The 25,692-nt window shown below is 43.2% G+C and overlaps 1 protein-coding gene across 2 annotated transcripts in view; it reads right to left on the bottom strand.

Annotated features, from left to right (window-relative positions):
* The window catches only part of JARID2 (jumonji and AT-rich interaction domain containing 2), a 256,922-nt gene extending 250,266 nt beyond the window's left edge, over window positions 1-6,656 (bottom strand). Inside the window, exons 1-2 of one of the 2 annotated variants that reach the window (XM_053668213.1) lie at window positions 6,638-6,656; window positions 5,081-5,284 (exon numbers count right to left, since the gene is read on the bottom strand). In XM_053668213.1, the coding sequence (XP_053524188.1) occupies window positions 5,081-5,125 (45 nt within the window). In that variant the 5' untranslated portion in view covers window positions 5,126-5,284; window positions 6,638-6,656. Of the gene's footprint in view, window positions 1-5,080; window positions 5,285-6,046; window positions 6,135-6,637 lie in introns of those variants that run through there. The other variant, XM_037147926.2, reaches the window with a different exon arrangement.
* Window positions 6,657-25,692: the final 19,036 nt, after the last annotated feature.

Here is a 25,692-nt window from a genome sequence, read left to right as displayed (position 1 = left end):
TTTCATTTTGAACAGTGAATCACTTGCAAAGTAATATGCGTGCAGAATCCTTACAAATTTTTCCCCAAGTCTTTTCAGTGTCAGGCCCACATCTAATTTAACAGCCTTATTTTTTTTTAGCAAGTCACTTTTATCAAATGTTCCCAAAACATTCATCTTAAAGTTTTCATAGAAATCAACTGTGTTTTCAGACTCATTCAAAGAATTACATAATATTCAACTGTAATTTCAATAATAAGACTAACTGGAATAACCAGATTTGGAAACAACTGACACTTGGCAAGCCTGCTATGGGTGGGAGCCAAAGGGGACACAGGCACACGCACCCAGGGCTGCCCACTGGCCAGGAGCTTCACAGCCCAGATGTTCTGCAGCCAACAGTGGGAGAAAAGATTGGGGAGGTAGAATGTGGTTAGCAGAGCTGTTACTGTAATCTTGGGGGGCACTTACACATGGACCAGTAACATTAGGAGGAAGAGTGTAAACAGAATCCCATAAATGAAATTTCCTAGACTGCAAAACTTTTTAACCATTCAGATAAAAATGTCAGAAGTCTCAGTCCTCAGAACATCATGATCAAGAGCAAACCATTCCATTAAAAATACTCCGCCTTGGCCTTTACCAACTTATAATTAATGTATTATAATATGACTTTTCCATGTCACCTTTCAAAGAAGGAAAAGAAAGAAATAGTTCTATTTTGAATGCAACAGACACCAGTTATACACTCCAAAAGGTTTTTCTCTTTCTAAAGGGGGAAAATTTAAATAACCTTTGTAGCAAGGTATATATTAAGGTTACACTGGAATTATTTCCAAGGCACTTAGAAGTGAGTCAATAGCCCTCAGCTCAGCAACAGGTTATCCTAACTATGAGAAAAGAAACAGCCATTACACCATCAAAGTACCAAATAATAGCATACTTCTAGTTGGCTATTTGAGCCAATGGCTATGGAGGACACACAAATAAGACACTAGCCTACAGTAAAGTAACAATAACCCAGATAACAATAACTAAAACTGGATTATTTTTGGACATAATTTATTTTTTCTTACAAATCTCAATGACGCTCTCTGGACTCTTACCCTAACAGTATTCCTTCCATAATCATAGCTGCTATGTTGCCTTTCCTAGGACTTATGTGACAAAGAGAAAGGTTTTCCACTACTACAAACAGGCAGAAAGAAAACCATGTGAACAGTCCATGAAAGCCCGTGAAAGAAAAAACACAGCAATTAAACAATGTACACAAGTTTTTTGCCCCCAGAACTGTAAAATAACTTGACTGGGTGTAAAATAAGGTAGGGGAAAGGAGGGTTCATAAATCCTACCATTATACTTTGGTGTATTTCTTTCTTTTTTTCTTTATAATTTAATGTAATTATAATTATACTAAATTCTGCTACTGATTCTTATCATGCAAACTTTCCCCAGTTTTTAAAACCATACATTTTAAGTCAGAAAATTAGATATTTACAACTTAGAGCCTAATGGTACAAATTCTGCTTGAGCTGTTCTGAAAATCTGGTAATTTGTTTTCATGCTAACTGCATGATTCATAGCTCCATGTGGCAGAAATTTTAATTTCAAACTCATACCTGCTATAAAGCATAACTCACTGATCAAATGGTTTTGAAGCCTGGATATCACGTGTTATTCTTCCTAGGAATAACCGAAACCTGGATTGATGGGCAAAGAATACCCATAAAGCAAACCTTGCAACTGTTTTTACTGTCCAAGTGGATTGGGGCTTTGAAAGGCAAATGTTTTCAGCTATTTAAGGTATTACAGTGGGAGTCATGACCAGCACAATTAAGAGAGAATTACATTGCAATTTATGAGTTTCTCAAGGATGTCATTTAATATAAAATACAGCAATCATTTCTCCCAAAGCCTGCCATCTACATCCCACCCCCAAACTGGGTTTTGCTAAGACAATAAACTAAAAGGCAACACGGCGGGCATCAGGCTTTTGAGACCAATAGCAGGAAATGTGCTGCCTTCCACCAGCTTGAGTAATAACGCCAACTTACACAGAAAGATCATACTGTTTTATAGGTTGTACGAACATCATCTCACATACATAATCTCAGAGAAAGTGAAGTAGAAAAGGCAGGTATTATTATCTCCATTTTACAGAAAAGGAAATAGACTGCAAGCCTCTTCGTGTCTGGCTCAGAACAAAACCTGGAACATCCTGAAACTTAGAGAGAGTCAGGGGCTCTTCAAGCACACTGAATCTATCAATGACAAGTCTTCCCTTATGTGCCCCACTGAAAAGTACTCAATGACATAGAGCTGGCTCAGCAAGAGCCCCCCCCCTGCCCCGCACCCATGGTACTGCAAAGCTTCCAGAAAGAGCCAACAGTTGCTGCTGTGCTGGCTCCAGAAAGGCATCCCGCCACATCCTGCAAAGACATGCCAAATATGACTTAAAGTGACAAGGTAGCCGTATCCACAACATGGTCCTCCTACAAAACAAAGCTTTCCCTGAATTAAGTTTCCTTGCTTTTCTAAAACATTGGTGAGGAGACCCAACTACCACAGTAGTAGTGCCCCACCATTAGCAGGCCTTCAAACAGGAAACGAAAACATTTTTACAGAAATAAGGTGTCTCCTCCCTGTTCCCCATCTCAATGGATCAAAATCACAGCTAGGCGGGGGAGGGGGGGGCACTCGCTTGAGAACCGCAGGCTCACTGCTCACCTAGTGGGGAGCTCAGTGTTCCTTGGAGGAAGGCAAAGGCCCAGCACATCCTCCTCCTCCTTGTCCTCCTCCCGGGTGGCAGCCCAGCTCCACAGCAGCCCCAGGCCTCCGCCCCCGCAGCCCTGCTGCGCTGGAACCTCCAGCCCGACTTTTGACGTCAGGGAAGAGGAGGTTCCACCCCGGCCCGTCCCTTTGTGACGTCACAACTACAACAGACCCTGGGGGTCGGGAGAGTCCAGGAACCAGCGGGGGAGTGGGGGGGGGGAGGCAAGCGAGGGAGGGGAGACCAGACGAGTGCGACGTGGTGGAAGAACCGGGGGCGGGGAGGGGGCGCGCTGACGTCTCACTGGCTTAACCTGTTGCTCCCAAGACTGCGCTGCAATCTACGAGCAGGGCCGCAGGGGAGGGCCTTACTCTGCAGTGGGCGCGGAGAGGGGCCGTTTGCTGCAGTTGTGCACCCCCGCCTCCCAGACACGCCCCCACCAGTACGTCCCTGGCTCCCACCTCTTCCCTGCTACAGCAGGCCTCACCGCCCATACGCCCCGCCCGCCAGCCCAGGGCGACCAGAGCCCCGAGCCCCGAGCCCCGAGCCCCGAGCCCCGAGCCCCGAGCCCCGAGCCCCGAGCCCCGAGCCCGCCCCCTACAGGCAAAGAGCTGCCGCCCAGCGCCAGCCCATCCCGGGCCCATTCCCAGCCTAGCCCGCCACGACCTCCGCACGCCCTCCCCTTCAAGCCCTCCCCTCCGCAGCCGGCTCGAGCTCATCAGGAGCCCGAGCTCCGCTCCCAGAACCTTAACACCTTAACTCACACTGCCTCCTGCAGCCGCCGTCAGCCACGAGCTTGCGGCTGGACCACTGGACTCTCCACGATCCACTGACCACCAGCAACAAAAAATCCTACCCCACACTACTCTCCAACTTAGCGAGGTCTGGGATGGGGGTGGGGGGGGCGGTCCTTGTCCAAGTTCTACCCCATTTGCTTTGTCGCTGTACCCAAACTGGACATGCCCTGGGAAAGCGTCCACGCTCCAAGGCAAGATTGTCTGTCTCCACGCAGTTTCTACAGCCCGAGTTTAAACTATTCCTTTGCATTCTACCCAGCCCTCTGCAATGCGGATGTACTTTAATTCTTAAATTTTTAAGGGAATACCTTTTTAAGTAGAGTTTGATTATTAAACCTTGCATTTCTTTCTTAGTTGAAGTTTACATGTGTACATTAGGATCAGCCCTCTAGAAAAAGGCATTTTGCTTTCCCATTAAATATATTTTTTTACATAAACCAGTGCCCCCTAAGATCATCTCCCATTCCACACATCACACTGCTCGGAAAAAATATTGACACCAATTTGTCGACTCGAGTTAAATAAAACTTTCTTATAACGCTGCATTATTACTAGTTTATGTTCCTTTGGCCTTCTTTTTAAAAAATTAGTTCTTTCATTTGAAGCATGCAGCTAATGACCGATCACTCGAGTGCATATTTGGTTAATCCCTCGGATCCCCTCCCTCCTCCTTCCCCCCAAACTTAAAAAAAAAAAAACACCACACACAAAACAAAAACAGTCCCCATGCCAATCAAAACGTAGCTGTACTATGGACAAAACAAATTTAACTATTCCAAACCATTTAAATCTCTAAATAATCACCCAATTTGAGAAACCTGGTTAACAGTGAGAAATCATTGGTAGCTACATATGCACTCACATGCCTACGTAAAAACATTAGCTATATTACAAGTCTTTTTTCCCCTAAAACTGGGAACCATGAATTTTTAAACAAAACCAGTCCCATTATTAAAGTCAATCCCAACAAATGCATTCGCTGTAACATGATTCCCAACTGTTTTATGTTGCGAAACAGATAAGCCAAAACGACCACATACATTAAATTTGATGTGCCAGTGGAAGGAACAATATCGCCATAATCGGACCTTTGATTGCAACTTAGAGGGCTTCCAACACACACGCGTTACACGATTTTCGAAAAACATTAATAATAACAACACAGGCTCATTAGCATGCAAAGTGCAATATGGGGCCAAACCCGCCCGAGAATGCAGTTTAGTTACAGAACCGCAGCCCCCACCCCACTCCCAAGCTCCACCAAAATCCCTTGCCTTTCATCTAAAACTAGATTATGGTTGTGTCATTCGAGGTCAATTTATTCACTTGAGGTATCTCTACACCAATCTGTTTTTTTCATCCCAACTAGGCAGACACGACTTTGCTTGAAAAGCCCTCTTTCAGAAAAGAAAAGAAACAGCCTTATCGGACGCTGTGTTTAAAACCCTTCAGCTGCAGAATTATCTATAAACTTGACATTCACAGCCATTGCTTAAAACTGCAAGTCAAAGGATGTGTTGTTAGGAGCACTTACGTATTTCTTCTGAATGATATTCCTCTTGGGTCTTTCCTTGCTCATTCTGAGATCCAAATTCTGATTGCAAAAGGGGACAATTGCTTCATGAATTTAAAGCCGTCAGAAATTTGCAAAAAAATATCCTGGTGGTTTTTATTGTTGTTGGTGGTGGTTGATCTTGTAATCCGACTTTTCTTCCTCTTCGCCCAAAGCCCGATTCGCCTTGAAATAAATCCGAAATTGGGAAGGGAAAAAAAAAAAGAGCCAAAGACGAACGAAGCAAACAAAAAAAATCACTTTAGTAAAACACCCATAATGGAAAATTTCCCCCGAAACACACACACACAAAAAAAAACCGACGCCCTTCACTCCCCCCTCTTTTTCCTCCAAAAACTACATTAGCGAAACGTGAAGGTCCTTAGTGTCTGATCTGTAGTTACATCTTGGAAAAGAAAAGGGAAAGATAAATAAAAAATGTTGGAAGTCACGTTTGTGCTGCAGCAGCAGTGCGAGCAGAAGAGTCAACTCCAGCGGCGGCGGCGGCAGCACCACCACAGCGAGGGCTCGCCGAGTCTCTTTTTTCCAAGCCCCCTAACCAATGAGAGAGAGGCTATCCAGCCGAACTTTAAATGGACTCTGCTTTTATACAAGTTAGGGCTCCTCGAATAATTCCCCGCCGGACGCTAGCCGAAAACTCCCACAGCTGAGCCACCAAGCGCCCGCCTACCCCGGCGCCGACCGCCCCCCGCCCACTCAGGAGGACCCCCGCAGCCCTGTCTACTAAACACCGGAGAGACCTAGACCAACCCTCCCCGAACAACCCCTCAGGCATCTCTCGCGCGCCGAGCCTAGGAGTGGAATTGAGAGAGGCTCCCTAGCTCAATGCATGGCACGCTCGGTCGCTCCACCTCACCCCCTTTCCCCAGCTTGCCGCTCACCCCACAGCTGCCAAACGATAGCCCTCGCCACTGCCCTCACGTCTACCTGCAGCCAGGCTCCTGATTACGAGTACCCCAGGATGCCCGGCCCCGGGGAGAGCCGCCTATTCCCGGGGCACCTTAGAATGGTCCCCTTGATCTTCTGGAAGTTGTAGTCCCCCGACTACAAAATGGCTATGGCCACGGGACCTTAGAACTACAATTCCCAGCCTGCCTCGCAAGCCTGTCACTCAACTCCCTTCCCTCCTCCTCCTCGCCCCCTCCCCCTCCCCGACCCTGCCAACAAACGCTAGGACGTGTCCCGCGTGCGACACTGCTAGAGGCTGGCTCGGGAATGGCCATCAGAGCGTGTGGTCCGCGAGCGAGGAACTCCCCACGCCGGCCCGCCCCCGGCCCCCTGGTCTGGCCCCTCTCCCGCGGTGGCGCCCGGCCCCCTCCCCGCGCGCCGCGCCCCGCCCCCACCCGCAGCGCTAACCGCCTGTGGAATCGAGGAATCGCGCGCTCTCCCGGCCGAGAGGCGCCGAGCGATAGGGGAAGGACGCGAGGCTTCCCCGGGGAAGGCCTCGGAGCGTGGCGGCGCGGGAGGCGGTGTCAGCAAGGGGTTGGAGCCCGTCCTAAGGAAAACTGGGCCACGCACCAAGAGGAATCCTCGGTGCGAACTAGTTGATCAGCGGCGCCTGCTGCCTCTGCCGCGCCGCTGGTGTCACCTCAGGACACAGCCTCGCGTAGTCGCACAGCGTGCTGCGGTCGGGCCCAGGGTAGTCTAAGGTCACCTCTGCCGGCTCCCAGTAGCAGCACGCGCCCTCACGCGCGGGGCTGCGGGGATGGCGGTGGGGAAAGGCCACCTCCGGGCGCGGCACGCGGTCCAGGGGCGGTCATGTCTTCGAGGGTGGCCAAAAAAGGGACTGCGGGAGGCTGCCTTTTACAAAAGATAACTGGCTTTAGAGAGATCGAGCTCGGTCTTTGCCCTCACAGGCGTGCTTTGCGTCCGAGGGGCCCACGAGCGCGACAGACATTGAAGTAAACATGAGTGGAATATGGAGACCAAACCACGCAGCCTTGCAGACTGTAAGGAAGCATCTGGAACACCGAGTGCCAGGAATATCAACAGCCATGGCCACGCGAGCGGCTGCTTTTTACCTGCCTCTGCCTCCCTGTCGTGGTCATTTAATCGCTGATGCAAATGAAGCATCCGACCCTGATGTATCTCTAGGGCCTTCGCCTTATTAACAACTTTTTCCAGATTCATTTTGCCTTCTTAATTTCCTTACTTTAACTGAGGGTTTAGAGAAGCACTGGTTTAAATGATCTCTTCTCAGACAATCCTCCGAAAAAATGAAAATCGGGGTCAGTGCTTTGTCACACTCATGCCTATACATTTTATTCTTCCCGGTGCTTAGATTCTCCTCACCAGACAAGTGTGAATACTCAGATAACACTATCAGATTGTATTTGCAGCAGTGTTTGATATCTGAGTTCAAATCACATGTTGGCCACTTCCTAAAAAGTAGCCCATGGCCACTCTGAACTTGCCAGTTTCTTCATCTGGGAGTTAGTAGTGGCCAAACCTTGTGGGGGGGATTAGAGAACAACATTAATCTAGCTAAGAACCAGACTTGTTATTGGAAACTTTCAGTAAATGAAATAAAATGCTTCTCCTTACTGCTTTTTAATTATTTCTTGACTGTTTAAAAACTCTTAAATGCTTTCTAAACTGAAATAACTTGGTCTATGTTCATTTCACAATCAGAAAAATAAATGACCTGCTGTGCCTTAATATTGCAAAACATGTTTGCTGGTGCCATTTGTGAGGAAGGACCCAATAGAACAGAGCACTTTTCAGTACTGGCCACCCAAGTGACTTTATGGTTGGGTTACAACCAGGTGTTTCCAAAAGACTTTCTGATCATTATGACCTGTATACTGGAGGTCTCCACTTGTCCCTACTGTTAGGGTTTTAACCAGCTTTCTGGAGATTTAATGTCAAATCTGTCATTCCGCAGGCAAAATATTAAAGAACAAAGGCAGGTTTCTGAGTTCCCTTCACCAGCCCCTGAGGCTGGGCTTCTCTTGTCCAAGACCTGTGAACCCCCTGCTGGGCTACCAACGCCAGGTTACCACATATTAAAAACCATTCTGCTAGTTGAGACATGAGGGCAGGGGGAAGAAAGGAATCTGCTCAAATCCGAAAGATTGGCGTAACTTTTGTTTTTCCCTGAACAGGAAAATAGATCGGCCTTTTTAGCACTGATGGCCTTTCCTGTTGTAGAAGTAACTGCCTCCTGCTAAACTTCCTTTTCCTGCCATCTTGGCAAGGCCACATATTACCCTTCCTTTCTTTTTCCTCCTTTTCTATTTTCCAGAAGCCTAATTCACTCTTTCTCTGATGATTTTAACTCCTCACCACACTTCTCTTGACTTCAGTTCTGAAAGTTGGGGAAGGGAGTTTGGAGGGAAGACCTCACTAGGTATATTGCCTCTATACAACCAATGTGCCAGCTCTGTCCTCATCCCTGAGGACACAGAGAGAGAGAGAGAGTGCAAAAGTCCTTCATTAAGAAACACACAGCTCAGTAGAAAAAGCAGACTTTACAATCCCTTTTATGATATCTCTAAAAAGTGCTATATTAACTATAAGGGAAAGGTGCTAAAGAGAACACATAGCTGAGGTCATCAGAAAGTATGGAGTTTTGACGGATGAGTAAGTAAGCAGAACAACTTTCAAGCATGAAAAAAAAAAACTATGAGGCCTAAAAAACTTATACCTATAGATGGGACTCAATTTCTGTTTGGGAGTGGCTAAAGATGAGATAGAGGTAAGCAGGAGTCAGGACCAGAAAGGTTCTGTATGCCAGGCAAAGGAGTTTAGACTTTGCCTGTAGGCTAAAAAGAACCTTTGAAGTATTTTCACTAGAATATAAGGCAGATTTGTGTTTTTGAAAAGTAATTTTGTGTGAGAGGTGAAATTGAAGATTGGAGGAGGGAGAGACAGGAGACAAGAACTAGAAACCAGTTGCAATGTTATTGCATAAATGAGGTGAGAGCTGATTATGATCTCAATGCAATGGCAGAGGAAATATATAGAGCAGAGAACATGTTGAGAAATACTTAGAATGTCAAAAGCATATATGACCTGGGAACAGGTTAGCTGGAGGGAATGGTGACTGATTTCCTTAAACTGACCTTTTTATTCTCTTTTAATTAGCTCAGTTATCCACTCTAGGAAGAAGGGGAATATGATGGAGATGAAAGAGGAAGAGTAGCAAATTATCAGTCACAAATAAAAGCAGGCACTCACTATTCAGGTTCAAATCTGAATGGGCAATCATATTTAATTAAGCATTTTAGTTCGCAACCTGATTTATTATTAAAAAAGGGAAATAATTAAAAAGTTAATAGAGACCAATAAAAGTTAATAAAGAGGAGTAATCCACAGGCCTATGTTATATGTATATTGAAATTTCCCTGTTAAAGCAGGGGAAACGCAGGTGATCGCACATGTTTCCAAACACCAATGATATCCATGGTTCTAATAACTCAAGATTCATCTCCAGAAGTCCTTCCTTAAAAGCACATATTTTACCCTTTGCATTGTATACTTATTTGCTTACATTCTCCAGTTTTATCTTATGTTTCCATCTTCTCTCTCCAAGTTTAAAAAAACAAAAAAGCTTTCTAAAGTGAGAGAACATGTTGTCTACTTCTCACATCCTCCCCAAAGCTCCAGAAACTTCATAGAATTTGAAAGTGTCCAGTAAATGCTTACTGTTGAATATTTTCACCAAAACCATAATGCCTGATTATTTAGACTATTGCCAGCCTTTAGTCCCTTACTATCATCTCCAGTTCTATTTTGGAACACAACTGTTTTTCCCCTTGTAGTATCCAAATCCAGTATAGTGCTATAAATTCTTCAAGGCCCCAGATAGCTCCAATCCTATCTCATTGCCCCTGTTACCTCATCACATTTTTAAAAAATTAAAATTGCCTGCATTTAATGTGTACATGATATTTTCATATGCATATTCATTCTGTAATGACTACTACAGTCCAGCTAATTAACGTATTCATCGCCTTGCCTAGTTACCGTCAGCCACATTTTTTGAGCTTTAAAATTTTGTTCTGTTGTCTTGTTTTTTGATTATCTCATTGGTATACCTCGTCTCTCTTAATTAGATCTAAACATTTCATGGGGCCATGATTTGTTTCAAATTGAGGTAGACCTTGGCAAGGAGACCAATCACTGCATGGGAATCAGTTGTTTATAATATTAACTCTCTGAGGGGCCTTGAAGCATTCATTTGATCCTCTGGGCCTCACCATCATTCAAAAGTGAGAGGGCTAAATTCGATGATCACCAAAGACACTTCTGCATCCAACAAGATCTAATCCTACTTAGACTTTTGTACTGTGCTTCCTTCTCAGTGCCCCAATCAGTGCTGGACCGTAACCAAACTTAATACACAGTTTTTGATTAAGGATGGCTAGGGCAAGTTTCTTTATTTCTCTACATTGTTAGTTTCTTCACATAACCTTATACAGTTGACCCTTGAAAGAGGGGGATTCGAACTGCGCAGGTCCACTTAAATGGGGGATTTTATTCAGTTGACCTGAGCAGACGCGCTTGCGCGATGTTTGACGGTCATTTGGCAGTTGGGAATTTGACCGGGGTTAGGGTGGGTGGGGTGCTGAGCCGAGGAGGCAGTTAGGGATTTGGCGGGAGGGGGGTTGGGTGCGGACCTACTTAAGGTATACTTGAAATTTCACCTCCACGGGCGCTCAGTCCAGACCTCTCAGTATTTCTCTGAGATGTTTAACGATACCTTTCATTTGTATAACTTTTTATAGTGTTTAAGGAAAGCCACAGTATCATTTTAATCCACAAAACAAACCAGATTAAGATAGGTCTTGTCCTCACTCTTCCAATGTGGAAATAAAATATTGAGAGGTCGTAATTTGCTCAAGGTTATACAATGAGGGTGGCAGAGCCAGGGGTCCAGCCCAGAGCTTCTGACTCCACATCCCTCCTGCAGACCCTGTCCCTGGTTGTTAAAATGGGATCCAAGACATTATTCCATGAAATGTTACTAGAGATGGCCGGAAGGGAAAGGATGCTTTGATGAAAGAGATTTGGTCATTGCTAATTTACACAGAGATAACCTGATTACTTTACTGTAGGATTTTTTAAGATTCCAAAGAGGCATATTGTTTTCTAAACTTATTTGGCCACAGAAGCCTTTTATTAAGAAGCAGATATCCACAAAATAGTCTTACTGACATGCTTCACCCAATATGATGAATTTATGCTTCATAAATGATTGTTGACTGAAAATAATTCCTACCTGTTTTGGATTTTATATAGGTCTGTCTCTATGTGTGGGGGGAAGGGACTAAGCAAGAGGGATACAAAAAATAATCTTTGACATCAAATTTATAAATAACTATGAGCCTGTGTACTCAGAAGGAGGGGTGGAGGGGTGCTATAGAAAGAAGGTAGAATGGCTGTTTCAAGTTGACTGAGATTTGCAGGAGTATTCTAAAACACACCAGGAGGTAAACTTCGAAGTAAACATCCTTCTCCAGAGTGAGTGATGTCAAGGAGACATTAGTTCTTTTTGTTATTCACTGCTTCCTGTCCCTGAATTTATAGTCTTATTTGTGAAGCCTCACTAAAATGCCACAGCACAGACCAGACACAATAAAATGTTCTAAATCTACCAATTGACTGTGGGCCTCCTTTGTGCAAGACACTGAAAGTCTCTGGTTTTTTGGATTATTTAAAATTTGGAGGTTAACATTACTATTCTGCTTAGATTGTGTCTTATGTTATTGAAAGAGAGCCTGGCACTGATTCAGAAACTCTGGTAAGGCACTCAAGACGGGGAAACCTGCAGTTCCTAAGAATAGAGGTTACTGTTTGCAATAATACTGTGCTCTGTTTTGGGGGGCAGGGGCATCTTATGAGTGATGAACTTATCTACAAGGGATCATTATGATGAAACAGAGGCATAGAGATGACAAGGCTCTCCAGAGTAGGCAGGGAGAGGACACCTTTTGTTGTTAGTGAAAGGAGGCCAAATGAAAATGGCTAAGGGAGTAATCCAGGGAGGAGAGAGGAGGAAGGGGTTTGGTTCACCTAACTGGGAAATCCAGAGTCCTAGTTTCGTTGCTACCAATGATACCATCATCCTTCCCTCCCTCCTTTCTTTTAGTTCTCTTGACATTCACCTTAGATTTCTTTCTTCTGTTAGTCTCTCCATGCAATCGGCAAAGATAGCTCAAAAGAAAAGCCTTTCCCACCATAAATGCAATGGTGGAACAGAATTTGTTTTCAGAAGGGGTGGGAGAAAAACATTCTGGGCAGCAAAAAAGCAATAGCAATCACAGTCCACCACAGAACCCACTGAGCTACCCAGCCAGAGCTGGGCACTCTGTTCTTTTTTTTTTTTTTATTCTTCTGTATACTCTGTTTAGATTAATGTATTTGAAGATGAGACTAGGATCTCAATTAGTAGGAGAACCCATATCTCACAGGCAACCTAAGACCCAAAATGGATCCCAAAGGATTCTCTCAAACCAGAGGCCAAGAGAAGCCAGGAGGAAAGAGGCTAGATTTTCCAGTTATAATAGAGCAGATCCTTAGAGATTTCTCAGCCTTGTCAATGTGCTTACAGCTGTGCCTAAATTTCCCAGGTCTCAGATATAGATGGTCGGAATCACATACCATATACTCTCTGTCTACCCACGTGCAAAGTACCTAGCACTTACCTAGCAAAGTATCTATTACACAGTAGATAAATGCTTCTTAAATAAATGAATGGAATGTGGCACTGTGCCAATTATCATTTTGTTCACAAATAATTCTCTGCATCTGGAGTGCTCTTTTAAATAGGTCAGCTCCCACCAAGGAGTTGCAATTATTGAGGAAGTGAAACCATTTGACAAGTGGCACTTAAAAGATCTCCGTTTTGCTTTCCAGCCAGCACTTCTCTTATGAAATGTCCAAAGAAAGAGGACAAAATGAAAAATTTCCTGTTACGTCAGTAATGTCACCAGGCCCCGGTATTTTCACATAGTGAGTCTAATACTCTAGACGAGCACAGATATATTATTCATCTGACAAATGATATTTGCCTGCTGATGTTATGGGCTGCATTGTTCCCCACACCCCCAAATTAAAATGTTGAAGACCTAACCTTCAGTACCTCAGAATGCATTTGTATTTGGAGGTAGGGTCTTTACAAAGGCGATTAAGTTAAAAGGGGGTCATTAGGGTGGGCCCTAATCTATCATGAATGGTGTTCCTATAAAAAGAGGAAATTTGGACACAGACACAAAAAGAAGACGGCCATCCAGGAGTCAAGGAAAGAGGCTTTAGAAGAAACCAACTCAGAAGACCACTTGGTTTTTGACTTCTAGCCTCCAGAAATATGAGGAATTAAATTTCCTGTTGTTTAAGCCATCTAGTTGTTGGTACTTCATTATGGCAGCCCCAGCAAACTAATGCAGTTGCTTTGCAAATTTAACCTTTGATATATGAAAATGAAACTGACCAGTGGCCCCAAAGGCCTGATGTTGAGTTGTTTTCCTAGTAATGGGGATAGGAGGTATGGATGGACCTATTCTCACATTCACTTCCCCTGTGACATGAATTTGCGAAATGAGGTCAGTGAGATTAAGATCCTCCATAGATGACACTCCCAGCCCTTGGTCTCTTAACCATGGTCTGCGGGATCCAAAGATTTACAACTTCCTGGGCGACACGAGCATGAGGAGTAGGATGGAGACAATGAGAGATGAAGCTTCTCAGTTTTCAGCGTTGTGGCCCAATGATGGGTCTGATATTCCTAGCCAGAACAGGGACTTCCCTTTTAAGAAAACTATTTTGTTCTTCTCCAGCTTGTATCCCAGGTTCTTGCTTTCCCCACAAAACCAGCGCTATCATTTGGCTCTTGGAAGTTTTTTTTCTCCTACAGAATAGGTAAACAGAGTTTCAAGAAGATAGAATGTCTTTCACTGCCTAAACAATTGACTCCCTTCATCCCATTTTAAAATAAAGAAGCAACCAAAGCATTTGATTTTGCTGGTTTAGTAGCTGGGTTTACACTGAATAGAGTATTATTTAAGCACAATTGGAGTTTTTATGATGGTTGACAATAATTTTAAAAGCTCGATGAGAATGGTCTTTACATCCCCCAAAGTAACTGGTTTATTGTTTATGCACAGCCCAAATTATTATCTAGGTGAAGAAATGAAACCGAGAAAGCCAGTGTTCATGATGCCTGTCACTGCCAGAACCAATAAGCAGAGACAGGGATTGACTCTTTATGGGCACTTTATTCAGATGGCTGGCAATCTGAGAAGATGGCAGGTTATATACCCTAACAGACCATCTTACATTCCATTTCGAACTGACCCTTTTTTAAAAGGAGAAGAAAAGTGTAGGTAAGGGGGTTGGAATTCAGGGAAAAGGTTAATCAGATAAAAACCTGCAGCATTCTTACATCTGCTGATTGGTGGTTCTTTAACTGTGTCCTGGGGCATGGTTTCACCCTGGAGGACAATGGCTCAGATACCGTCTTGATGGCTTGCAGTCCTTCTGGGACACAAAGGTAGAACTGCTTATGGTCTCCTGGAATCAGGGTGGGTCATACCTTCGGTTCCTGGAACAATAGGTTTTTACATGCATTTGATTGCTAAGCTTTTGACTATTTCCTAAAACTAAAATGTTCTAACTCTTCCATCATTCCCCCTTCAGAAAGGCACTTCATAAAATATCTCCTTCTTTAACTCTGTGGTTACAGGTGACCGCAAATTATTTGCTGCCCTTGTAGGTAGTTAACTAGTCTACCAGTTAAGAGTTCAAACATTAGAAAATCATTCCCCCTGCAAAAAAATCCCTCAGCCCTGAGCTGATAGGTCAGTTGGTTAGAGTGTCTTCGAGTGTGGTCCAAAAACCCCAGGTTGCCAGTTTGATCTCCAGTCAGGGCACGTACAAGAAGGAAACAATGAATGTATAAATAAGTGGAACAACAAATCGATGTTTCCTCACTCTTTCTCTCCCCCTTCTCTGTTTAAAAAAGTCTATCAACATATTTTTTAAATGTTTTTTAAAACCCCTTGGGGATAAGACACTATAAATTCTAGGGACCTACTTTTAAATGGAAGTTATATGACAGAGTTATTAAACCATTATCAGTCATTAATATGTTAGCATGATTTAAGTATTAGAGATCAGCAAGCAAGGCCTAAGGAAACAAAATGAGGAAGTAGTGATACTGTGTGTAAGTCTGTTAGAGTAGGCAAGAATCTTTTAGGGTACTTGTTGAAATGCAAATTTTTGGCCTTGAGCCTAGAATTCTGCTTTAGTAAGTATTGGGTGGGGTCAGGAATTTACCTGTGAACATGTAATCCAGGTGTTTCTTATGCTGGAAATCTTGTCATCTACATTTTTGAGAACCACTGGCCTACATGACACCCCTCTGGTTCTGTCATGAGTCTCCAAGGTCTTTCACAGGGAGATCTCCTAAAAGCCTCATTTGATCATCTAGGAAGATCCTTGGCTTTTCATTATTCCCACTGGAGCATACATGCTAAAGTGAACTGTGTTGCTTATTGACATCCCACACCATCCAGTTTTGTATGAACCAGCATACAAATGAGGATCTAAATGATAGAACCTTGCACTCTGGCTAGACCCTCAGTCAAAAGGGTACTCTGAGCCAGATGCAGAGTCTGGGTCAGATTCTGCCTGGGGAAGGTTAGCCCAAGGTTAGCTCTTTGGGAAACATGCATTTGAAGGAGTAGGATTTGGGAAGACCAGAAAAGGAAGGTTAATGAATACCAGAGATAATTTCTGTTACCCGAGTCCTACTTTATAGACTGACACTGTTTTTTCCATTTATTCTTTCTGGAAGGCACAATATATTAAAAGTAATATTTAGCCCTGGCTGGTGTAGCTCAGTGGATTGAGCGTGGGCCCCCGAACCAAAGGATCGCTGTTGGATTCCCAGCCAGGGCACATACTTGGGTTGCAGGCCAGTTCCCAGCAGGGGACGCACGAAAGGCAACCATACATCGATGTTTCTCTCCCTCTCTTCTCCCCTTCCACTCTAAAGAAAAATAAAAAATAAAATCTTTAAAAAAATTTTTTTAAAGTAATATTTGTGTCTTAACTTTCTTGTCAATAATAAGGAGAAGCTGTCACATGTCCTAATAGAGATTTGGTCAGGGAAAATGTTGGAAATATAAGAATCAACTAAAAAAAAAAGCAGTAGAGGAGCACAGGTATCATTATAGAGATCCTTTAGTATGGGACACAGATATCCTCCTGAAATTTCAACTAGGAAGCAGATTCTGCGTAGAGAATTTAATTTTCTAACTTCTCATAGAATACTTAAAATGTGCTCTTCTACAAGATAATTTCAGCACAAACATTTGCAACAGGCCCCTCATATTTAAGCTCTAAGCACCCAGTCTTCTCTTCTACATGCCATGGTACCCTGTCCTAAAATACTCATAACCACTCCCTTCCTCAAAACCTGATATTGTGCCCTAATCATTTAAAATGGGCATGATGACCTCTTCAACAAGACTGTTGCTAGGTTTGGCATCATGGAACCAGAACAGGTGTTTTACCACCCTTTCATCAATGCCTTCAGGTTGAAGACCAGTCCGACAGACTCTCCCATTGCCTTCCACTAAGTCTGAGTTCTTCAACCAGAAATTCGTCAACTCAAAATGACTGTAGTCTTCAAATTTTCGCCTTACCTCTTCCTACTTTGAAAGTGATTTTTTAAAAAAACCAAACCACTTTTTACCCACTTACCTCTTTTCCACAAAAACTGTTCTTTAATAGAGTTGCTAATCAAAAGAGTACACCTTCCTCTCTTTCTTACAGTCAGTTTTCTTCATTTCTGTCTAGCTTTTCTCTTAACATATCATATTTCCAGAGCTCAAAGCCATATATGCTACATTAATGACTATCATTTTTGACAACACAGCTCTATAGACTTAAGAGGAATAATTTATTATTTATGTACTCTTGAGGCCAAGTTTATGAATAGCAATCATGACCAGGAAATGGGGGATCCAAGTAAGTGTCTGCCTTTTGGTGTACCTGACCTTTTCCCAGTAATAGCACTGAGAACCCCACATCCCATAAAACCCCTCAGTCCCTGGACAAACTATCAAAGGGTAGTGACCCCAGCTTAGAAAGATATTTGAGACTGCAAGCTACACGAGGGCAGAGCCTTTTTTCCATTGTGACTGTACATGCAAATGAAGGGCAGAACACGCCCTCAATAACGATTTTTGGAATGATGGGATCAATGAATGTCCACTGACCAAAGACTGCTTTCATTGTACCCATTCCTCTGAATACCTGAGAGAAAAGGCATAACAGAAATCCCAGACACCAGTAACATTCATTTAGTCCCTCTGGTTCACAAAGGTGTCATTCTCCAGATGAGTTTTACCTTTCCTGGACCCACGTGAAATTCTCCCTAGTCTTGTCAGTCTTATCCAAGAGCATACGTCTCAGTACAGACCCAAAGGCAAATTTTTCAAAGCTGTGATTTTAAAGCCAGCTGCAGTGGGGAATCATGGGAGTGGCACAACTTCCAACATCCAAGGTTAACAGGCTATGAATTGCCACTTTCTTCACTCATTGTCTGTGCTTCAGCAGTTCCTTTAACTTACTGTCACTCAGCTTGGGGAGGAGGAGAAAGTGGGACTAGCACCAGCTGTGAGGGGGCAGTAGACAACAATACTCTTGCCTCCCCTTGTCCCAACCCCTCCCACCCTAGTTGCTCCCCCAAAGCATCAGGCATTCAGTCATACAGTAGATATTTATATGCCTACCCAATGCAAATTCCAATTTATTTTCCAAGTCATTAGAGCCAATTACTCACCTTCAGGCCCTGTAATATCATTTGTTCCTTGCCAAACTGATCATTTTCCCCGTTGAAAATATGATAAATCCTTCATAGTTTTTTTGCTCAATCATATTTAAACTGTTTCAGATTGTTGCAGGGTTGGTTGGCATGGATGACTGACTGCACTGAGTCATGAGGTGTAGAGCTTCTGGATGATTCTTTTAATTTGAGAATAATTTAGTCCAAAGGTTTACTTGGAAGGAGCAAGTATAATACCAGTACTATTTATCTTTTTTAATTTGGCTAAAACTTGAAAGGATGCAAACACTTTATTTTGCCTTTATTTTTTGCCATTAAGGATACAATTTTGTTTCTTCTCCAGCTTTCTCAGATGTATTAAACTGTATTCCGTATAAGACTGTATAATTCCGTGTTAGGTTGTAGGGATTTGGGGGAGTTAGAATAGCAATGATAAAATAGTTCCTGTCCTGTGGGAGATTGCAGTCTTTTGAAAGAAAAGATAAACACACAGGGCAAAAAAGTAGCCGTAGAGTACTCAATAATGTCCGCTATCAGATCCTAAATAGTTCCGTTCAGTGGTTCTTCACAGGTGCTGCCCCAGCCCAGCAGTATCAAAGCCACCTGGGACTTGTCAGAAATGCAAGTTCGTGGGCTCTACTATACCCACTAAACGAGAAGTTTAGAGGCAGGTCTCAGAGATCAGTGTTTGAACAAGCTCTGGAGATCCTGATGCGCCTCTCTTGATTTCAGCTTCCCAAATGGCCTAGTATCTCTCTGTGGAAATATCTCTCTTCCCAACTATATATAGTTCCTTTAAAATCACCTGTGCTATAGGCATTTTACTTGCGATTGTCTCAGCTTCCTCCCTTCCTTGGGATGCAAACCCCATGAAGGACCCACATTTCTTCTTCCTTCCCAGCTCTTCATACTTTGCTGAAGATGAAAGTTTAACATTCCTTGCTGGATTTTATATTTCCATGATTTCAGATTTTTTTGTGATTTCTTAAATAAAAATGAAGGGTGTGTATTTCTGCTTGATGTTGACATTAAAGAGAGTTAAAAGTCATGTTAAAAATGACCCTTACTTTTAGAGTCTAGTTGGAAAAAATGTATATATCCTCAAGTAAGTTAAAAAACAGCACAAGGTGATATATGGTTTAGCACAAATAAATGATTTAGATTAGATTAATAAATGCTGCCAAACGATTCAGAAAAGAGTGGGAAAGACATTCAGCCGGTTGAGAAAGCTTCCTGAATGGGGTGGGGCTTGGGCAAAAATGTCCCAAAAAGTCTCGGAGGCCTTGGCTGGCCCAGAACAATGGCATAAGGCTGAGCAAGCTAGGTAGCTGTCCAGGAGCCTCAGGGTGACAGTCTGCTGCAGAGGTGCCTGTGCCATGGGGAGGGGGTTGGATGACGAATGGAGAGTTTATAGCCTCTGGAGAGCCATGAATGCCAGATTCCCTTCGAACTGTTCCCTTAACTGTGTGCTTTGTTTGTTTTATTTTGTTTTGAGGGCGGGGCAGATAATGAAAAGAAGGGTAGACTGAGAGTCTGGGGCAGAAGGAATTGGAGGTAAGGAGGAAGAAAAGAAACAAATATTAAGAAAGTGTTCTTGTAGTAGGCTCAGTTATTCAAGCCCATTCAGGGGGTTCTTACTAAGATGCTCTGAGATAGAAGAAAGCAGCCTTTCTCCGAAGGAACTCATAGTCTAGTGATGGGAGACAGAATATTCTAAGGCAGTGCCATGAACACTACCATAAAAGAGTTGGGAATTCCCAACCTCATCTGTCACGAGGGCTTCTCAGGAAGAGACACCAGAAGGCTAAGCTGAAGGACTAAGTGGCGTTAGTCAGGTGCAGATGTGGGGGAAGGGCGAGTCAGATAAACAGCACGGGCAGAGACACCCAAGCAAGAGAGAGTGGGGCGTTGCAGGGACTGTAAGCAGACTGGATGGCTTAGGCAAAGGTGGATGTGAGCAAGTGACCAGAAGTGAGTCATGGAGAGGTGGGTGGGACTGAGATCATGAAGGGCTTCTAGGAGAGAAGCTTGGGACTGATTTGGAAGGTGTTAGGGAGTGTGAGGTGGCCAGGACAGCAGTTTGAAGAGAGCACTCCAGGGGGTTGAGAGGAAGGAAGATTCTCAAAGGGCACATGGAGAGGAGAAGGGTGAAAGGCCAGACCCTGAGGGAGAGGAGGACTATGGGAAAGTCATGAAGCTTTGAAGTGAAAAAGAACCAGAGAGACTTGGCGACAATGGTTACATGGGTTGAGGAACAAGGAAAAGCATTTTAAAAATTCATTTGTTTTGAGCTTGGGCAGCTCAGAGAATGCTGTTACTGTTGAAAGAAATAGGGAAGTTTAGAGGGGAAACCGGTTTTTGGTGGGGAAACTGGGGGTGGGGGAAAGATGATTATTTCAGTTTTGGTTGGACACATTGTTTTCTCCTAAGTTGCTTTGTTTGGTTTCTATAGTTGTTCCTTCTTCCCTTAAAACTTAGTTTCAGGGCTTAAAAGAAAAAAAAAAAAGAGCCCAGTTTTGTGTCTTGCACAAGATCTAGATGCATCTATTTACTCAACCTAAAAATCACCCAAGAGCCTAAGGGATCAATAAACAACTGAGTTGTTCCAAATGTTAAGTGCCAAGTGGCCAGGTGACAAGGTGCACCAAGAGAGGCTGTTCCACCAGTGTTTCATTCTTGTCACACCTGGCTGCAGGTGAAGTAAGATGTGGGAAGCTCACTTCGTTGGCTAGACTTCTGTTTTTCTGAGGAGTCCTTACTCCAAGAATGAGGGCTTCCCGATGAACCTGTCTGACTAGAATCACAGGTCTCTCATCCCAGACCATCCTGGCTCAGCTCCCCAAAGACAAAGCATTCTAAACAGGTTCTAGCTCTCTGGGGACAGGAACTAAGGCTTCTGTGGCCTCAGAGGCATTCTTTACCTCAGGTGTTTTAGAGTCCTGCTCCAGTTGGTGGAAATAGGTCAGCCTGACTCTCCTGACTGCTGGAGTGGAGAAAGCCCCATGATGTGGGGGCAAGGGCAGGACGGAACAGCCTGGTCTTGGCTTCACTCCATGGGGGCTATGGGAGAATTGTGTTGGGATGGGGTCAGCTGATCTCTCTGCCTCCCTTTCAAGCTACCGGCCACACTGTCCCCTTGATTCACACACGGGGGCTGTGTCACTGACTGCCTTGTATAGGTACAATACGTTTAATTTGGATTTCTTAAAGGCAAACTAACTACTTGAGTGGCTTCTTTAGCAGGATTAAAACATTGCTGAAAGATAAAAAGGCATTGGGGAATAAGAATTATTTCCTTAAGTTGGGATTTGACAGAACCAGAAGCAGATGCTCTGAAATCAAGGAGGAACTCTGGTGTCATTCTTGACTCTTCTCTCTTTGTTCTTTTGGCCCCAACTGCCAGTTATCTGCCTCTTCCCATCTTCACCACCGGCCTAGCCCTTTGACTCTTGTCTGTTCCACTGTAACACTTTCCAAACTGGCCTGCACTGCTGCTCAACTACGGCCCAGTCTCTGCAGTGAAGAGACGTTGATTTTCCCACAATGCAAATCTCATTGTGTCCTGTGGTGATTGCCTGCAAAGATGGCTACCGATAATTACTCCCATCCCCATATGCATACCCTTCCCATGAAGAGGTGGAATCTATTTCCCCTCTTGCATCTGAGTCTATGACTTGCTTTTGCCAACAGAAGTGGTAAATGGTGGAAATGATGTTCTGAGACTTCTAAACTAGGGGTTCAGAGCCCAGCTTCTTTTTGCTTCTCTTGGGAGTCAGCTGCTGTGGAAAGCAGTTTGAGTCATATGACTGGGTAAGAGACCAGATAAAGAGACAAAAGACCAGCCAGCCCCCACTCATTGCAACATCAGATAAGTGAGTAATGCCATAGGAATATTCTAGCCATTGGGGGTCCTGAATTCTCCAGTCCCAGTGAAGCCACCCCAGCCAGTAACACATAGACCATAGAAGGGCTGCCCTGGCCAAGCCCTGCCCAGATTGCAGAATCACCAACAGATAAATGGTTGATGTTTTAAGACACTAAGTTTTGGTGTGGTTTATTACACAGTGGTAATTGAAATGTGTCTCACTCTTAAAAGTCAATTTTCCTTGTAGTGGTGCTGACCCAGCCCTTACAACCTTAGCCTAATTTCTCATGAGAAGCAGGTTGGAACAGGGCCAGCTGACCTTTCTGCTTATCTTCCACTCTAGGCCTTTGAACACTTACACCACATTTCACATTTTCCTTTGTCCCACCTACTCATCCATCTGTCAGGGAAACATCACTTCTTTTAGGAAATCTTTCTCTTCATGAGACTGGGGTGGGGGGTCTTATGAGGCTTTCTGTTGAACCTGTACTTATTTTAGCAGGTCACATTGCAATGGCCTGGGGACTCAGTAGTCTCCACCACTATACTTTTAGCTCCATTAAGGTGGGGCTATCTGCCTTTTTAGTAAGTGTATCCCTTATTCCTAGCACATTATCTGGCACAGTATGTGCTATTCAATGTTTAGTGAATGAGTGAATAGCCAATCAAATAAGGGATTAGAACTTTGGAATATTCTTTTTAGACTCCATCGTGTTGTCCTTCCCTTATACCATCCCTGATCATCCCCAGAAGGTATTATCATCTAAAAGTTCTGTTTCAGATTCTTTGAACCTTGAAAGTCTCCTCTCCATCTCTGCTGTCCCCAAAGAGACAGTAACTGGTGTCCATGATGAGTCCTGGGATACATTAAAACCTTGAAGGGATGAATTGTAAGAGACTAAAGTATAGTTTTAACTGTTGAAAACTTAGTAAGCCAATTTATAATAATCTATCTCTGTAACTCTTCATCAACCCTAATGTTGGAAATTCCCAAACGACTCACATTCTTGTCCATGATGGTTAAAAAGAAAAGTCCTTGCTTTTGTAAATATTTTTACCTTCTCAGGGGGGATGCTATATGCACTATTTGATTTTCACCACAGTACTGTGATGAGTAGAAGAGGCGGTGGTGGTATATTTTACAGGTTTGGGGGCAGAGGTTGTGTGGGCATCCAGGGCCATGGAGCTGGTTTGTAATACAAGTAAGAAAGATCTATTCTGCTGGTGGCTGACTAACCTGCTGCTTTTGTCCCGTATGCTCTCTGTGACAATAATAGAAAAGTTCAATTTATTAAATAACTGAAGGCTATATTTGATATCTGTACTTTTCTTTATAGTAATTATTAAGATTTAGTTGTCGTTTCTTTTTTAAATTTAGCTTTTATGAAGGAAAAGTTAAAACCTATAGATAATAATATAAGCATATATGATAGTACAATGAACCCTCATATACCATATATACCATCCCCCAATTTGAACAATCATCAGTATTTTCCTATTCATGTTTCATCTCTCCCTCTCTTTCTCTCTCTCTGTCATTTAAAAGTAAGTCCCAGACAGCCCTGGCCAGGTAGTTCAGTTGGTTAGAGCATTGTCCTCATATTCCAAGGTTGCTGTCAGGACGCATACCAGAAGCAATCAATGAATGTAAAAAGTTAGTGAAAAAACAAATCAATATTTCTCTCTCTCTCTGTCTCTCTCTCCCCCACCACTTTCCTCTCTCTAAAATCAATTAAAACTTTTTTAAAAGTTTCACACATCATTCCATTTTATACATAAATAGTTCATTACCTATTATCTAATAGATAAGGAGCCTTTTTTCTCTGTCTAAAACATATCCATAATGCCACTTCATACCTAGCAAAATGAGCAGTAAGGCTTTAATATCATCTAACATACACTTATATTCAACTCTTTCCCGAATTATCTTTTTGCAGTTGGTTTATTCAAATCAGAATCTACACAAGTTCCATACACTGTTTTTGGCTGGTATGTCTCTCTCTTTTTTTTTAAGTTTTTATTTATTTATTTTTAGAGCAAGGGGGAAGAAGGAAGAGAGGGAGAGAAACATCAGCGTGTGCTTGCCTCTCATGTGCCCCCTTACAGGGACCTTGGCTGGCAACCCAGACATATGCCCTAACTGGTAATCAAACTGGTGACCCTTTGGTTCATAGGTCAGCACTCAATCCACTGAGCCACACCAGCCAGGGCTGATATGTCTCCTTTAATCCCTTTTTCTTCCCCCACTCTGTACAAATATTAAACACTTTCAGAAGATTCAGCATCTACTCTGTACCAGCTTTTCTTTCAAATCTCTCATTTCATGGATTGTATCTCCCACACAAGAAGGCTTGGTCAGATCTTTGCCTTCTCATCTTCTTATCTCCTCTATTTCCACATCACAGATCTCGCCATAAATCCTGCTCAACAAACTGAAACTTACCACTTATTCTTACTAAGTTTCTGCCATCAGAACTTTAAGATCTCAACTTAGTCTGAATTCCCACAGTGGATCCCACCTACAGTATAACCTTTGTGAAACTTAATGGGACCTTGTCTATTTGTTTACCAGATGGTTAGATAAACATATTGCTAGTACTTAAAGCATCCTTGAACATACAGAGAATAAATATTTATTAAATATAAGTGAATAAATGAATTTCTTACTTCTAATCATTTCTTATCCAATGAGTACATCTTCCTAAAAATGTCATCAGTCCTCTGTTTTTACTGAGTAAATTTTAGGTTCATTGGTGAGCTAATGGAATGAGCTCAGACTGCTTCATGAGAGCCAATTCTTAAAAATTTTTAAGGTTTGCCCTGGCTGGTGTAGCTCAGTGGATTGAGTATGGGCCTGCAAACCAAGGGATTGTGGTTCAATTCCCAGTCAGGGCACATGCCTGGGTTGTGGGCCAGTTCCCAGCAGGGAATGCACGAGAGGCAACCATACATTGATGTTTCTCTCTCTCTCCTTTCTCCCCCTTCCCCCTCTAAAGATGAATAAATAAAAAATAAAAAAAAATTTTAAGATTTTATTTTATTTATTTTTAGAGAGAGGGGAAGAGGGGGAGAAAGAGAGAGAGAGAAACATCAATGTGTGGTTGCCTCTCATGTGGCCCTCACTGAGGACCTGTCCCACAGCCCAGGCATGTGCCCTGACTGGGAATGGAACTGGTGACCCTTTGGTTCACAGCCCATGCTCAATCCACTGAACTACACCAGCCAGGGCCTAATTGTTAAATTTTAAGAAGTTTTGTGAGCTGACTGACATGGTTTTAATAGTTTGAAATTGGCCATAATAGGAGTATTGACACCAAAGAAATTGGCAAGTACTACAAATCAGGGTTGTCTTTTTGTAGTTCAAGAGCACAATGTTAACGCAGTCTCAGCCTATGTTTGGTACTGTACCACACAAAACCTATATTAGCTCCTGCTATCATTTGTAAATGCAGAAAGTGCTCAGCTTGCTCTTGGAATCCCTGTTATTTGGACTCATCTAACGTATCAGAAATTTTTTTCTATACCTTCTGCACATGAACTTTCCAGATTAATTTGACTGTCTCCCCTGCCCCATATCTCAACAACTTGGCTGCTTCTACTGAACTCTGAGCTTCTTTAGAGCAGGTATTCACCTTTTAAACCAGTTCTAGCACAATGCTTGGCATATAGCAACAAATAACATTAATTGAGCACATACTGTGTGCTGTTGTTTTATTTTAATTAATCCTCATCGTAGGCTTAGGAGGTAGGTACTATTATCCCCATTTTACAAATGAGGAAACCAAAGAACAGAGCTGTTTCACCCGCAGAAATTGTTCATTCTCCAACCTCCACCTCATTAAATGTCACCACATTCCATCCAGTTGCTCAAGACGTGAACCTGTGAGTCACCTTTGATTCCTCTTTTCTCTC

Source organism: Artibeus jamaicensis, unplaced genomic scaffold (genome assembly GCF_021234435.1).
Source record: "Artibeus jamaicensis isolate MK-2021 breed Jamaican fruit bat unplaced genomic scaffold, CSHL_Jam_final contig_482, whole genome shotgun sequence".
Taxonomy (NCBI): Eukaryota; Metazoa; Chordata; class Mammalia; order Chiroptera; family Phyllostomidae; genus Artibeus; species Artibeus jamaicensis.
Note: the sequence above shows the minus strand (reverse complement) of the source record. Positions and strands in the feature narration are given on the sequence as shown.